This window comes from Patagioenas fasciata, chromosome 3 (genome assembly GCF_037038585.1).
Source record: "Patagioenas fasciata isolate bPatFas1 chromosome 3, bPatFas1.hap1, whole genome shotgun sequence".
NCBI classification, from domain to species: domain Eukaryota; kingdom Metazoa; phylum Chordata; class Aves; order Columbiformes; family Columbidae; genus Patagioenas; species Patagioenas fasciata.
In genome coordinates this window covers 103,871,272-103,888,793 of record NC_092522.1, presented here as the reverse complement: position 1 = coordinate 103,888,793, position 17,522 = coordinate 103,871,272, and the positions used below count along the sequence as shown (strand labels likewise).

The window sequence follows — 17,522 nt, the reverse complement described above, 5'->3', positions numbered from 1 at the left end:
TTCACGTTTCAGGAAGAGTGCATAAAATCTGGGTCACTCTTCCAGGTATTACCAGGTTGGTTCCTTATTGTCTAAGTATATCTGCACCTATATACACTATGCTGTCAGCTTGGAAGGCTCTTTCCTGGTAATGTCTGAGTAATGTAGTAGAGTACTGCAGGGACAGACACAAGCTACCAGAGATACAGCTACAAGGTGCCAGAGCTGTGCCACCACCAGCTCAGTGGATAGTGCACCCTGGCTGTATAGTCCTGTGGGGCAACAGAGTGCACAGAGGCTGGCAGCAGTGCTGCAGTAACACATTATGCCACCTGCAAGACCTGGCCTGTCTCACTGAAAAGTAATTCAAATACCCTGGTACACCACTAGATTTATGATGAAAACTTAACCAGTGAGGAGGTCTGGAAGATAGTGAGCACTGTCTCCCTTTTTGTTCTTTTGCCTGTGAAAGTCAACTTATTTTCGTTACATATCCTATATGTCGAGAAAGTCCTGTATATGACTGTTGTGGTTTAACCTGGCGGGCACCACAGCAATCATTTGCTCACCCCGCCTTCCCCACTCTGCTGCAGTGGGATGGTGGAGAGAAGTGGAAAAAGAAAAGGTAAAACTTGTGGGTTAAGATAATGACAGTTGAGTAAGACAGAAAGAGGAAAAAATAATAATAATAATAATAGAAGAATATACAAAACAAAGTGATGCACAATGCAGTTGCTCACCACCCACTGACTTATGCCCAGCCAGTTCCCAAGCAGCAGTCCTTTGGCTAACTTTCCCCCTAGTTCACATGTCATATGATGTGGAATATCCCTTTGGTCAGTCTGAGTCAGCTGTGTCGACTCTACCCCCTCCCTGCTTCCTGTGTACTCCCAGCCTCCTCGCTGGCAGGGCAGCAGGAGAACCTGAAAAGTCCTTGACTTAATGTAAGGACTACTTAGCAACAACTAAAACATCAGTGTGTTATCAACATTATTCTCATACTAAGTCCAAAACACAGCACTGTACCAGCTACTAGGAAGAAAATTAAGTCTATCTCAGCTAAAACCAGGACAATTACTTACTCCATATGTTATAGAATATTTCAGGATGTTTCCTCACAGTTTTTTTCCTGCTGATGATGTTTGGTTTTACTGTGGATGCAGAAATACTTACTGGATTGCAATGATACTGGAGGTAGCAGTTAGGATGGTCTGTTGTGAAACAGAATAACTTGTTAAAATCCCTTCTCTGAAACAAAGAGTAATTTGGTATTTGCACCTTTGGCCAGCCAGGATATCCTGAACACCAGGTTATTGTCTGTTCAGAGGCAGGGGTCACACTCAGTTTCTCCTTATGGCAGCATTACGTATTGTATAAACCACTTTCACCTTTATTGATAGAGTCACTGCCACTCTAGCCTGCTGCTCAGGACATTCACCCATCAGGTGGTATATCTGCTCAGTGAATATTGCTTTTATATGCAAAGTGAAACAGCTGAAACAGAAAAGACTAAATATCCTATATGGAGGAAATGAAGCATGTCACTTAGAGGTCCAAAATTCTTCTCCAGCAACAAGCACTGAATGAGTGTTTCTAGTTAAGTTCTTCAGCTTTTAGGCTGATAAATAAAAGGAAGCATCATCTTCAGTTACTTAAAAGTAGTTTACAGCTTCCTCTAACCCAAATCATTTGGCTACAACAGAGACTGTATTTTTTATGAATGGATTAATGACCAAAAAAGTCCACCTAGCTATGGACTTCACAGTACACAAAGGCCTTCTGGATTTATCTCCTAATGTTAAGAGTCAGTCCAAGATAACTTTTTCTTCTCCCACTTCAGGGTTTTCTAGCTGACCTTGAGAGAAACTCAGCATGAAGAACCCAGTGATTTCAGGAGATATAGTGTTACTAGCCTTAAGTGGCCCATACACTGCATTACAATTACCTCATTTGCCTAGAAAATGTAACACGATGCAAACCTGTCAGATCAGTTGTATATGCACCTCCTTTTATCTCATTCGTGGCAGGTAGCCCTACTAATAAAGAGTCTCCTGATAGAGATGAGAAGCAGGAAACTGTCTTTGGTCCATTTTACTTTTCTCAGCCAGTAGGACTTTGCTTGGCAATGAGTAAACTTCAGAGAATTCCACATTTACTGAACTATTGAGCACTAATTCCAAAACCAATTAATTCAAACAAGGTCACATTGCATGAGGGAGTTTTCAATTACAGCTCGTACAATTACTCAGAATGCCTGAGGAATTGCAGGTTTCCTTTCTACTGACTTAAAGCCGTTTTCAGCTTTCCATTTTTTAAGTAAGGGGCTACGCAGGGTGAATTTTTAGAGCGCATTTGATATTCCGTCACAAAACTCCCATTACCCATAAATACACTGCATGGTCCTGTACCTACAAACACAAAGGCATGAGATTATGACATGTCATCAAGAAGTAGTACTGTTCCATAGCACATCTACCCCTGCAGACCCCAAAAGGTTTTGGTTCTGGTTCTCTGGTTGTCATCTGAACACTAATGGCAGTAGTTTGGGGGTTTTTTGTTTGTTGGTTATTTGTTTTGTTTTGTTTTTCCAAAGATAAGAGATTACCAAGGCAGGACAAAAGTCATGGTGCTACTGCATATGGAGCTAGTGGAGTTCAATTAATGGTCACCAAGAAGACAAAGGGTCTCTAGCATCTCTCCCATGAGGAAAGGATAAGAGAGCTGGGACTGTTCAGCCTGTAGAACAGCAGGCTCAAAAATTACTTGTTAAATGTATAGAAGTATAAAAATTGGAAAACCTCACTCCTCAGTTACTAAAAGAAAACTGGTTTATCATCAATTAATCTGTGATTTCATTTTCTCAAGCATGAGATACTTCATCCAGGTGGCTGCTTGGATCTTCTTAATGCAACACACTATGGCTAGGAAAACCCAGCCAAATGGGTTGAAGTAACATCTCCACAGTTTCTGTTCTCTCTATAGAAATAACAGCTGAGTCTTAGAGGTTTTTGCTGGTATCCATTGCTAAATAATAGCTAGCAGTTGTATCCACAACAGGTATGTTTAAAACCGCGAAACTTTAAGTCCAAATAAGATACAGAAGGCTGTTTTCTCCATTATAACTTACCTATTGACTTTGTTTAATTACTGTTGGGGCTCCAAGGAATTATCTGGCACTCTAATTCTCTGCAGGAAACATACTATATATCTGTAGGAGCACTTGGGGATCCTGAATTAATACTTTGATGCTATGCCAACTTGTGTGCCTATACTGTGAGAATAAATCTTATACTAACAAACGATGAGCCCGGTTCTACTCTTGGATGCGCACACATCATTTTCATTGCTCTGGGTATATCTGAGGAGAATAATTAGTCTTTAGTTCTTTTAAATACATTGAAATTCTGCTGCTGTGCTGACACTGCTGTTTAATAGCAGCTCTACATGGTGGAAGTGGTCCAGGGAGTCGCTGGGATGAAGGTGACACAAGCCCTTTGGTTGGAGGAGTTCAACAGAGGATGGCCAAGGGGCCATTGCAACTGTTCATAGGTCTAGGATTCCCTGAGATGGAGTAGGGCTGTGCTAATCAGGGCTGCCTGGCCTCTTCAGGCTGATGAGGCATGAAAACAGTTGGAACAGTGGCCAGGAGCTTCTCATAATTCTCATTCTCCTTGGTGCAGATGATCTGCAGAGGCAAAGACAAAAAAATTGAAATCACTGCCTTCCATCTATGGTTAGTTTAAAAAATGTATAATGAGTGTTTCTCCCTTGCTCCTGCTGTTCTGTGCTTGACATAATTCCTCCGTAACCTATTAGATTTGCCAGACAGCTGGTTCTCTTTTTATTAAAATGGACACCCATGCTCCCTTCCCTGGCAGAATTTGGCTTCAAAGCTGTTCTGTGGGATCTGTTTTCACAGAGTTTTCTCAGCTTCATTTTCTGTATCATAAGGAGGAAAAAAAAAAAAAGGAAAAAAAAAGATAACTAAAAAAAAAATCATACAAGAGAGGTAATTTACTGCTCAGGTGTTTGAAGCCTTCCTGACAAGATAGAACCTAACAGTGGCAGAGCTAAATATTAGCCCAGCTGTTTAACTTGAGGTTGCCACGGGGTATTGTCTGCAGGTGGGTGTGTGCAGCTGTGGGAAGCTCACAGGGGAGGTGAACCTGGACGAACCAGTTCATAGTGCTTCCTGGTACTTGCAGTGGAAAAGAAGGCAGGATCCCTCTCCTGCCAGTGCTTCTCATTCTGTGTTCCTCAGTGAATGAAAAAAATGTCTAAGGAGTCTTCTCAGAAGCTCTTCACATGTACTCAGTCCTGTTTTTTGTTGAAGGCATGTACGTCAGGAGCCATAAGGATGATGTGTGCACTGGAATTACAATGCTTTCTGTGCTGGGTACAAAGACATCATTTTGATTGCATTCTGACACTAATTTTTACTAGCTCACATGTAATATTTCATCCATCAGAGCCTCAGCCCATCAGTTAATGTAACTAAGCGTAACCCTCTTGAAGCTGACCCAGTTTTGCTTGCTGACAAACCGGCCCTTAGCTTCATTATACTTTCAGTACAACAGGAGTGTGAGCTGTGTTCTGTTTTAGCTTCTTTACAACAAAAAAAATTCTTCCAAAAAACTGTGTGTGCAGCCACAGGGGAGTTCCTCTCCTGTGGGTCTTAGCAAAAGCACAGGGGCTTATGTGTGAAGAAAGAGAGTTGCACTTCAAAATAACAATAAACTCCCTTATTGCAGGCCAAGTCTTGCTTCCATAGGGACCCTTCTGCTTCTAGAATGTACATTGGATAGTAACGCTATTTCTAAAAAAGTATTAACAGGCATATAGGGAGGCAATTTCAGGTGCTTTTGCTACTGTTCTTCTTCATGAGAAGTTTTAGATTGGCTATTGGGAAAAACTTATTCATGGAAAGGGTTGTCAGGCATTGGAACAAGCTGCCCAGGGAAGTGGTTGAGTCACCATCCCTGGAGGTGTTTAGAAGATGTGTAGATGAGGTTCTTAGGGACATGGTTTAGTGGTCGACTTGGCATTGTTAGGTTAATGGTTGCACTCAATGATCTTAAAGGTCTTTTCCAACCAAAATGATTCTATGGCAAGGACTTTGTGATTAATGCTCACCACTTACAGATGTACCTCTCCTGAGGGACATTATTAAATTGCCTTTTCCAGGAGAACAGAATACTAGTGGGCAGCTTCCAAATAACAGAGGCATCTGCAGCTAGAGACAAAGCAAGTTCTTCACTATTTAACTAAAGCTGTATCTATGTTTCAGTGGAGAGGCACAGAAGTAGAAGAAAAGCTTTTATAGTTGCATTTAGTTTTATTTCCAGCCAATTCTGGGGATTTTAAATACTAAAAATGTGTTGGGATGCTTGCACATCTTTGCCAGCCTCTCAGCAACTCCAATCCTCTATTTTCACTTCCCTGAAATAGAATTTCAAGATAAACTTGTACTTAAGTCTCAATTTCTGTGTCAGGAATTTTATTCAGACTCAGATCTACCCTAGAAGGGCAATTCCTAAACTTGATACTTAAACATACTTGAAAGATTTTTTTTTTCCAAAGGATCAGAGAAAATAAAGATACTAGGCAGGAGGACCTAGGACCTGCGAAAAAGGTATTAGATAGCTATGTTTTGGTGACTTTGACTCAGACTGAATACAGCATGTGGATCCTCTGGTGCACCAACAGACAGTCAAAAAACCCATAACCACGCTCAGGTGTCTTATACTCACCTAATAGCATCCTGATACTTACCAACAAACTCTGTACTCTAAGGCCATGGTTTAGTCTCCATATAGAGTTCATTAAAATATGCACACTGAAAATCAGGAATATCAGACCAATCCAAGCAGCTCATCACTACTCCAAATGAGCAACTAGAGGACAGCCAAACAGGGTTAGGGGAAATATTGAGTTTGAAGTCACTTGGCTTTCTGAGACTGAGAACAGAATATCAAGGACATGTCAATGAGTCATGATTTTTATATCCATTTCTTTCCCTCTTGGGATAGTTCTGTGTCCAGAAAAATACATATATTTCCACTCTTCATCTCCTTCCCCCAATTGGAAAAAACATAAAAGTTTCAGTCATAAAAATTCATCTAACCTAATACATATATCTAAAATGTAGCTGTCAAAGGCAGTCACATTAATGTCATATTATAGTCAATGAAATGTGATTTTTCTCCTTTAGGATTGGTATCTGTTATGAAAGCAGTTGTCCTCTGGTCATCCCTGTTTCTCTCTGTTGCCTATATAAATTGTCTACCATGATAGCATAGTATAGCTAGCTAACTTTTATAAATCTGAAAAGTCAGGCCTATTCAAATTGCATTACAGGATGAAACCCGAGATTAAATCCTGGTCTCACTGAAGACAAGGATAACTGAGAGAGCTCAAAAGCCAGCAGTATAATTTCCTGCACCTAAATACAGAGTTGGTAGCCTGCAGCTGGCTTTCTGAGCACTGGTTTTGACGCTGACACTGACTCCATCTGCATCTTGAGTAAAATGATTTCTTCATTTGGCTATTGCCTGTATTGCTACTGATCTCAAAAGTGAACTATGAGATTGTGTCCAGACTTGTACCTTTCTGAGGAGTAAAAGAATAATTTAAGGGTATTTATTTATCTTTAATTAAAATATTTTGTAATCACTTACATTCTTTAATGCAGGACTATTATCATAATGCACTATTAAAATTATTCTGCTCTGCAACACTTCCTTAAGATTGTGATCAAATTATTTTTCTCATCCCATCCAGTTTAAAATTCCTTACTGTAAGTTAAAGAAAATCACAAGCTGCACATAGTTATTGTAAGAATGAGAATAGAAAATCCAATGACAAGCCTGCATAATATGTCTGTGAGTGGGTTTAGGAGGCTGATGGAAATTATTTTACCTGAGTGATAAGGGTACATGGGAGTTCAAGAAGATAATTTTTTTTTAACTATAGAATTACAGTAATATTGGTTTGATTCTACTGAAAAACATGTTCAAATTTTCAATTTTCTTTCAATGTGGAAAGAGTAAGAGCCCAGTAAGAGCACTTGGAGCTCTTTTTTCTCTTTGTTTCTTACTGTTTTCATTATGTGACAAATGCAACCTGTATTCCTGAAAAGCTGTGCATAAATTCTGTAAACATGGTTAAAGGTACCTTTTTCCTTCCTGCAGCTGAAAAACTGAGATGGTGGTTTTCTAATGCAGCTTCAGTATTTTAGAGGCACGTAGGAACTGTTGAGAAGACCAAAACAGCTGCCAGCACTTTGCCATCTACAGGATGCTGGTTAGGCTATAATTTCTCACTAATTAACTGCTCTAAAATAGAACTCTTTGTAAACTAGTCCATCAGCAATCCATGAGGTTTGTGTTGCCCACATCTCCTTTAACTTTGGCAAAGGCTTACAGTTTCTGACCTTGATGTCTTGTTTGATTTGCATTTCTGTTTTGAGACTAACATTAATTACACTGTCAAAACAGATTTTATCGCTTATGTAACATGGGCTGCCTACAGACCTAAGTTTCCTCAATATGGAGGCAACAACTTACACACTGAATGACTTGATTACAGTAATTCCTTTTATACTGTTCTCCCTCTGGGAGATTGTAGTGTGTACTTATACTTCAGCTTTTTTCCAAATTTAGTGGTCACATTTCCACTTAATTGTTAGTTTCCTGTACAAGATCAGATAAATGTACAGAACTTAAGCCTAAAAGGATTTACTCTGAATATTGAGTCTAACCTGATGCACACATAGATTAAAAAAAAAAAAAAGAAAAGAAAGAAAAAAAAGAAAAAAGAAATAAAAACAGCAACAACAACCACAAAACCTCATCCAGTAATTTGCCTTACCCCAGTAAATTCCGATTGAGATTACAAGTCATGCTAATGATTTCAATCTTTTTTCACAAGTGCTATATAGATTCTGTTTAGCAGAGAGATCTCAAAACCAGATGCTGCTTTAAAAATAGCATTTTATATGGGATTTGTATGACAGCAGTGTCTCAGTGACATGCTATTTTGAAAAGCTCTTTTAAAAATCACGTATAAGAACACAAATCTTGATTGGAAATTGGAATTCAGTCATTAATGCAGGCAAATTCCACACAGGCTTTCTCTAACAGCCAGATCACAGGGAAAATGGAGCAGAGGAGATGAATCTCCAACCTTTTCAATGAATGAAGGTAAGAGAAGACAGGAGAGGTTATGTCCTAGTGCATACCAGAGTCCTACCAGTGCTGTCACAGGGACAGAGCGGTTGGCTGGAGTTTATCATACCCCTTTAGGCATTTCCAAATTATATGTCCAGACCTGAGCTGGTTGTCCTTGATTCCCTTTATGGCTGACAGAGGAAAGTAGGTACCTGCATAGGTTGATTCATTTCCTGGTAAAATAAGCATCAAAGATAGGTGAGCGTTGCCCTCAGAATTACTTATTTTTCTTCCAGTAGTTCTAAAACAGATCAGACAACTAACTTAGAATTCAGTGGCTGTTTTTTAAGAGACCAATGTGAGGTGAGATGGATTCCCACTTGTAGTTCTCAAATACTGACTGTGTCTTGAAGGTATGATATAATTCATTGTTACTAGAAGACCCTACTTAAAAAACTGGCACAGTATAAATGCAACATTTTACCCCCTTGGACTATGGCAGTCGGAGACCACCTGACTTCAGGGTGTGGCAAATATCCAGGTTTACCTAAATTTAGTATATGTAAAATGACCCATCAGGAAAAATGGTTATGAAGTTGTAGATACCTACCACCCAAACAATGCTTTGGGTTATATAGTTTAAATAAAATGCAGCCCAACATAGAAACTGTGCTGATAAAACTCATATGGGTGTAAGAAGTGGTTTCAATAACATATCTCACAAAAATATCACTGTGAATTTATCAACTGTTTCTTACTACTTAATCTAGAAAGCAAGAAACATGGTTCTTTTCATGGATATCCATGCTCAAAAACATTCTCAGTTGCAAAACTGTATGGTCCCTCTGCTGACTAGGATTCACTGTGGAGGGCTGAAAGAGAAAAGGGAAGAAACAGGAAGATAGATTAATAAATAAAGCAGCTCTCTGATTATGTTTGAGAGAAATCTATCTGAGGTTCAATTTAAAGAATTAATTTGTTTAAAAATAAATTTCTCTCTTGAAGTTCAAGTACAGTACAACATTACTAAGTTTTAATGACTACTTTTGCAAGGTTTGAATAACGTTACTGTTCAAAAAAAACCACTCTCATTACCTCACAAATGGAGAAACTCTTGAGCATGGAAAGCCCTTAGAAATGGCAGGGTCTTTCAGTCGCAGAGCAGAAAGCAAAAAAGTGGACCCATCCAGGGAGTAGCAAAGAAAGACTTGGAGGAGCCTGTACATGAACATGACATTACTTCTTCACCTGCCCTAAACTCACATACAGTAGACCTTGTAGCTCTCTACAACTACCTGAAAGGAGGTTGTAGCATGGAGGGTGTTGGTCTCTTCTCCCAAGCAACAAGCAATAGGATGAGAGGAAATGGCTTCAAGTTGCACCAGGTAAGGTTTAGATTGGGTATTAGGAAAAAATTCTTCACGGAAAGGGTTGTCAGGCATTGGAACAGGCTGCCCAGGGAAGTGGTGGAGTCACCATCCTGAAGGTGTTTAAAAGACGTGTAGGTGTGGTGCTTAGGGACATGGTTTAGTGGTGGACTTGGCAGTTAGGTTAATGGTTGGACTCGATGATCTTATAGGTCTTTTCCAACCTAAATATTTCTACAATTTTCTGATTCTATGACTTGCATTTACATTCATTTAGCACTGCCTAGGGTCAGGTAGTGGAGTAAAACTATTTTTTTTTTCTGTGCAGAGCCTGAGCACATTCGACTGCAGGACCGAAAAGAGAAAGAAAACCCCACAGCACCAGTGTACATCTTTGAGGTGGACACTGTTCGCACACATCGAAAATGGCAGACTTGGATCCAACAGACTAATTTAACTTTACATTTTCCCTTAACCTTTTCCCCTCATTCTAGCTCATCACTTTTTCTCTACTTTTGTAGCCAGAGGCTGTACATGTCAAAACTAAGCGTATCTAAATCATCTTGTTACAACTGAACTTTAAAAGTATTACTGATCCCAGAAAGAAACACCTTTCTAACATTTCAGAATTTGACTTTAGGAAAAGCCAGGTTTGCTTTGTGGAAATTAAACTGCCCTGTTTGACACTACTGTCTCCTTTTAATCATGTTTGGCATTGGAGACCAGCATATAATGGAAGCTGACAATAGGAATATATAAAAGATGTGTCCCAACATCCTTCCTTTTAAATAGGGACTTGTATTCTTATTTTTGACATACATAGCTTACCAGGAAAATCATCAAAGAGTTCATTCTTTTTGTGTGAAATAAACTCTTCTAGTGGCTGAGATTTTTTTTTTCTCAAAAGTCCTCTTTGATTTTTTAATGGTCTTTTAATGTTCATCATTCTTTGTTTTGAGAAGTAGCTGTTATGCATCCATATGTGCGTTTTTATTTTCAGAGTAGCTCAGAGGTCCTGATGACCATGATGGGGCAGAGTGAAGAGATTTCAGGGCATTTCAAGGACAACCATGTTTGCTGGGGCTGTAAAATCTTTTGGCTAGAGCAGCATTCATTATGGTCAAAAGTCTATACCAATAACTGAGTACCCTTTTCTTTTAGGCCTTTCATTATCAGAATGTTTCTTTTTCATCTTCTGAAATGGTGCCAGGGTTAGCGTTCACCTTCCCTGTGCAATGCAGAAGATCTAGCATCAGCCTAGGAGTCTCCACCGTATTTCTCTCCATGCTGTGGTTCCTCAGAGAACCTTTCCCTGCCTGCTCGCAGCAATATGCCCCCGGGAGCTCTGCCTCCAGCACAGCTCCACATGCCCTGCGCAGTAATTATCCTCCTTCTGAATAAACCTCCTTAAAAAACAGAAAATCCAGTTAGCTCCTGCAGTGTGTCATAAGGGACAACCATTTCCTTTAATTGATGGTGCTTTCATGTAAATTCATCATCCAGTTAACTTTGTGATCTTAGTCTAAATAATGTTATTTTCACTAAGTGCTTAGTGGTTATATTGATTTGTAAAAACCCCTCAGGTGACTCTATCTTGCAAAAGGACCAACAGTGGTGATTTATTAAAAGGCTGCCTTTGAAAGGCATTCTGAATGTCACCCACAGCCACTGATATTTCATCAAATATATCACATCTCTTCTGCCTTTTGTCTGTGAATCTCTATGCATAACCTCAAGTTATATCTAAATTGAATTATTTTAGTCAATTTATTTCTAGTATGAACTGTGTTGGCACTGAAATATGGGCAGAGTAACTGACTGATTTCTATGGCTGTAGCAACAGTAACCTTAAGCAAGTTTAGTCAAATGCAGTGTAGATTAAGAGAGATATTCTGCTCCCAGGTATATCAATTACAGTTTTAAAAATCCCATTACTTAAGAATTGTCAGGAAGCTTTCCTTGGATTTCTGTTGTATGTGTTGAAACAATCAAATTGATAGTTCTCCAGTGCCAGGATTGTCTTCTTGGTTCCTCTGCCTGATACTCCGGTTCTGACTGGTGCTTCCCAGCTGGGATCTGAAAGCACCTGAGAGACATTAATGCAGTTTACAGAACAGGTCACTTGCATTGTCTCTGTGTCAGATTCAGCACTGATGGGCAATGTTGTGTATGTGAGGGGAGAAATGGTCCTCTGGCAGTTAAGGTATCAAATGTGAGTCATGTGCCAGGAGAAGATGACTGGAGCCGGCATAAATGGGCGCTGCGCTCTTCATATGAAGGCAGTGATCCTTACAAAAACAGATTGATGTGTTACACTTTTTCCTGCCTAAGTGACAAATTAATGCACATTATGCTGCACTACTACCTGCTTCTTTCTCCTAAACAATTTCTATCTGGTTTTCATCATCGTTTGATCCAGCCCGCTACAAAGCAGAACAGAACCATTATGTTTTCTCTCAGTTTCTCTGACAATGTCCTTCCTTAATGGAAAATCCAGTGGAGCCCATTGCACAGCTTTTTGTTGAAGTGGGGCAAGTACCTGAATAGATAATACTTTGATTCAAATGGAAGTCTGAAATACCCCTATAGTTTAGAATTAGAACAGTTTTTTACCATTTTTATAATATTTTGTTGATGATCATAAGCTAACAGATGGAGATAAACTGTGTCTTCTAAGCTCAAAAAAAATTTTTCCCACTGTATTAAAAAAGGCAAAAAGTAAATTCAGCATTCTATATGAAGATAGTCTTTAAATACAACTGGAAGGAAAATGTTAATTTCTTTTTCATAACCCCTTGTGTTTAGTGTAAACATTAAAAAGATATTTACCTCTTATGCCATTTTTTCTCTTTGCATTTTAGAGCAGCTATAGATTTTACAAATTAATTAACAGTGTGGCGGAAGGCTATTGCTTTTACTTTGCTTGACCCTCAGGATTGCTGAGAAAAATACCAGGAGTGCCCAGCATACACACACCAAAACTACTCTGAAAACTAAAGAAATCAGAAATCTCTGATCATCTTCTGTGAGCCACAGAAACAATTGAAGATTATCCAGGACTGATGGTTTATACACCAAAACATGAAGCATGTCTCTGCTTCTGCTGAAGACCACAATTAAAGTCAGCCTAAAGCTGCACAGCAGCAGCTCTGCCTGCCCGGAGCTCGGCTTTGGCACCCCCTGCCCTCGCGCTGTGTTTCACGCCCAGCTCATCCTGCTGTGACTGATGACAAAGATCCTCCGTCCCACCCTTCTTTTTCCCAGTTCAGCTCCCAGCACCAGTATCCTGGATGGAGTTACTGGGGCACAGTCCTTGGGCAGTGCTCAGTGCCCCGGGGCTGCGTTGCTCAGCATCTGCCGCCCTGGAGGAACAGCAAAACTCACCACAGCTCTGGGGGCTGTAGAATGATGGATCAAAAAATGGGCAAGACATAAAGCAGCGCTGAGGAGGTTTTATGTGCTTACTTTGAACTAATAACCACTAAGGCAAATAAAATTTGCAAAGTAGCAAATGATGCAAAGCTGACAGGAGCTCCTGTCCATTAGCATAAGAATGGGATAATAAATGAAAAGGAAGTTCATTTTCTGTTATGAAAAGGAAATATTTCTGCCCATATATATGTGGTCTGTATGACTGCTAGAGCCAGGAATTGGACGTGATAGAAAAAGACATTACAGATGAGAACAGGAACATTCACAGATGTAATAATTAATGAAAAAAAAATTTCAAAGTGACACAAAATGTCACACTTCAGATCTTAAGCCAGTACTTATTTATTAGAGACCTAAGACCAAGTGTGAACAGTAAACTATGGATTACAGTGTTACATTTCTCCTTTAATGAGCCTCTGATCTATTATGTAGTCATGTCTTAAGTCAGAAACACACAGCAAGTTTATCTAAGTCTTGGTCACATTATTCATTTAAGTTATCCTCTTTACTTCACTATCTTATTTACTTCAAGAAGTGATTGGACAATGCCCTCGAACACATGGTGTAAATTTTGGGGTTGTCATATGTAGGGACAGGAGTTGGACTTGATGGCCCTTGTGAGTCCCTTCCAACTCAGGGCATTCTATGATTCTGTGATTCACTAGAACCACTTGAGTGTTTAAAGCAAATCGAATTTGGTGGCAAGGTTTGCCTCACAAATTCACACCTCCGTCCTCTTACCTCATTTTGTTACAGTCTCCAATTAGTCCCAGATTTTTGTGGCTTTGAAACTGTTGCTCCAGATACAAGCTCATTAACTGTGTGGAGATGGATTTTTTTATTCCCTTCTCAATATTTGATGTCTGTGACTGTAGCTTAGAAATTAATCGGATTTCTTCCTGCCATATTACACTGTAAATATGTAACCAGTTTCTCATGAACATTCAGTCTTTCTCCTGATTTCTTCTCCTTGTTGAACATCTGTGGGTCTGTGAACATTCATTTGTGAACAGATGTTAGCATTCCTGCTTAGTTCTCATGATCAAATGCTTGCCAGAGTACTGCAGTAACTAATACTTGGTGGCTTAAAGGCATGGCAGTCCTCTGAAACAATCAGAAACTTCTGGAATAAAATATTCAATCCTAGAGAAATGGGTGTGGGGGGAAAGTGACTCTTTTGATTTTGCCGCAAGGAGATTTTTTCTTTTTTAGAAATGTAAATGAAGATTAAGTTAGCTATGAAGGGCTGCAACAGAAAGTTAACATTATGTATTCATTAGACAGAGAAGTGGTGTGCTGCCCAAGTAGTAGGGATATACTTGCTTATGATGTTTCATTATCACATTTACCATATGCTTCATTATTCATTGCTATTCTTTTGCATGAAGACATACGGTAAAAAACCAGTAAATTAGTTAGAAGAGTGATAACCTGTCTTATAGGTAAAAATATCTTCCTGTTCTGGTTTTCACTCACCCTATTTCACCCCATTGTCTCTGTTTCTAATGTTTCCCAGCACTTTGATCACTTGCATCTCCATTTGCAGGGGGAAGGCAGGGGAGTAGTATTATGTCAACTCTCTTAGTGGAAACATTCCATAGAGCCACTGCTCGAGCTCATAAGACACTGTTTTAATTTCTAAGTATTACAGCCTCTCCCTTGCTCCATGAACTTTCTGTATACCCTACGGCATCTGGAAAATACTGGGTTGTTCATTCTTCTTAACTGCTGGTTACAAAACTGACAGGAGATAAGATTGGTGATAGGACAACAAAAAAGCACTTTAAAAAAAGCACACTGTCTCAGAATCTGAAGAGCATGTTTTCATGTCTTTCACTCTGTTAGAGCAACTTAGCTCAGAGCAAGACTCTCTTTAAATCTCTACCAAAATTGAGCATCATCAGCAGTAACTCAAAATGTGCTTCAAATGAAGGTCTTTGCTTCCTAGCTCTGCCTCGTTCTCTTTTACTTATGATTATCAAGAATCAAAATTTAGGAGTAGTTTTCTCTAGGCTCACTTTTCCCTTAGGCTAGCCTGGCGATACAGGCTCAGCAGTCACAGGTATTAACAAATTCCTAAACTGATCTCTCCAGAGAGCTGCAAAATAACCTCATATAAAAATCAAGGTTACCTGACTCACTGTAGCGATGTCCAATGCATTTAAAAACATCAGAAAAAGGCAAACCTTTTCCTTAAGTCATTTGTTATCCTGGTCTCTGCATGTATACATTATGGTATTTCAGCATTATTGATACGGGGAAAAATTATAATTTTCTTTATCTTCCTGCAAGTATACAAGAATTGAATTTGACTTGATTTTCCTGTACAGGAGTACAGAAAGCTGTATCACGATGCATTTTTGTATCAGTTGCTAATTTTATGAATTATGAATATATGTTCTTTGGGGAAAAAAACACTTCCATAAATGAAATTCTCTTATTAGTACCAAAAAAGTATAGTGGGCTTGGAAAATTAGAGAGTTCAGCTGTGTGATAGTAATGACTAAATATCTCTATGAAATCACTAAAATTTGTAAGGAAGCATTATTGGCACAATTCTGCATCTATAGATCTTGTGTGTTTTATTGAGCCTTTTGCTGCTAGACAGAATCTATGTTAAACCACCTTCAGACCTGCTACACTCATCAGACTAACAGTCTTAGTTCCATTCTTAGGCATCCAGTTCTCCTGGTGTTTCAGACCCATCTTTATATTTCCATATCCTCTGCATTTAAGGTTATTCCCCTTCAATATATGTTCCAAAGACTGAAGGCATACTGTCGGATAGTAGATAAAAAGTCACTGCTCTTGGTATTACTTCTAGTTTTTGTTTGTTGTCGAAGTATCTAGTCGTTTCGCCTATATTGGAACATTTTTTGCATGCCTGGATTTTTCTTTTATTAACTGTATTGTGGATATTTTTAAAACATGCTTCTTGTGTAAGTCCTCAGTCTTGCCTAATTCCAGACACTACAGCTGGAAGTATTTTTAAAGGGAAGCATACTGTAAAGTAGAAATTTCTGAATAATATTTTGTTACAATGTGTTGATGTTACTTTCTTAATACAGTGTATCAATACAGAGCCCACAGCTCAGATTATAACAAGAAGAATAAAAAAAAAAATCCTCCTTTATTTCTCTTACCAGCTTCACCCTATGCAGAAACAACCTCAGAAAGCTCCCGTGTGCACCTACACACAAATCCCCACTAACTCTTTCATCTCCACCATAATTTGGGACTCCTAATTCCACCCCTTGCTTCCTGGTTGAAATAAAGTGTTGCTGTGGGCACCCATCTGACTCTGAAAAACTTTCAACTAATAGTGAGGTTAATAATGAGCACTGTCTTGCAACATCTTCATTTTTAAGTATCGTAATCTTAATGTAAAGGTGATTTCTGATGTGAAGTTCCTATCAGATTAATCTTGGTTTCTTTTTTTCTTTTTTCTTTTTTTTTTTTTTTTAATTCTTTCCATAGCTGTAACTTACACAAGTTACAAAAAAACACCACCACCGGTACCCCCTCGTACCACTTCCAAGCCACTGATCTCAGTCACGGCGCAGAGCAGCACAGAGTCCACGCAGGACGCGTATCACGACAGCCGGACGCAGAGGATTTCCCCGTGGCCGCAGGATGGGCGAGGGATGTACAACTCCACCGACAGCCTGGACAGTAACAAGGCCATGAATCTCGCCTTGGAAACCGCAGCTGCGCAGCGCCACGCGTCCGAGGGCCAGAGCACCTCCATACGAACCAGCGACAAGGCCATTTTGGTGTCAAAAGCAGAGGAGTTTCTGAAGAGTCGCCGTTCCTCTATAGGGATCCAGGTAGCCTGTCATTAACATCTGTTCTGTGATGAATGGCTTGCCTTCTTTCTGTAAATAGCATAGAATGAGCCATTCAGCTTCGCTGGCTCTAATAATCTAGCAAACAACCCCTGGCGGCTTAGCATTAATTGTAATTCACATCATGGCAATGTGGCTGTGCAGAAAAGTCTTTGGCTAATATGCTGTACCTGGAAGAAAATGAATGAATAAATCTCTAGGGAGGTTACCTGTCATTAACACTTGATATGAAAATTATACTGCAGAGCTACAGGTGAACAGCATGTTCATCTCCTTCCCTCCATGAATTCACAGTCCTTTTATAGAATTACACCAGCTTTGAAATGCTTGAGTGTATTTTTTCCATTATCTTTCTCTTTTGACCTTGGAAAATGTGTAATGCTGCTGGATCTTCAAGTTATTCTGCCAAAAAAGAGCACCACCACCCCCCACTTACTTTTAGTTGTACTGGAGAGAAGGTACCAAGAAAGAGAAAGAAATGTGCTGGTATAGATACAGCATAATTATAGGTGGCAAGTAATGAAATAATATTAATAAGCATAGTCTTTGAGTATTGCTCCATTTGTCCACCAAAAAATTGAATATTATTTCACCTAACAAAATGTCTGTCAGGCTGTGGAAACCTCAGTTACGTTGTGTTGTTTCGGGTAAATGAAATAAGACCATTCCAGATGCACATTCTGAATACTATTCCTTCTACTAATTGGAAAGCACTAATGTGTTTAAATCTC

General features: G+C 39.3%; 1 protein-coding gene across 12 annotated transcripts in view; it reads left to right on the top strand.

Moving 5' to 3' along the window:
• Positions 1 to 17,522, top strand: part of DLGAP2 (DLG associated protein 2) — a 463,673-nt gene that overhangs the window by 412,912 nt on the left and 33,239 nt on the right. For all 12 annotated transcript variants that reach the window (XM_071807014.1, XM_071807012.1, XM_071807011.1 and 9 more), the window contains one exon: positions 16,424 to 16,773. In XM_071807014.1, the coding sequence (XP_071663115.1) occupies positions 16,424 to 16,773 (350 nt within the window). The remainder of the gene's footprint in view (positions 1 to 16,423; positions 16,774 to 17,522) is intronic.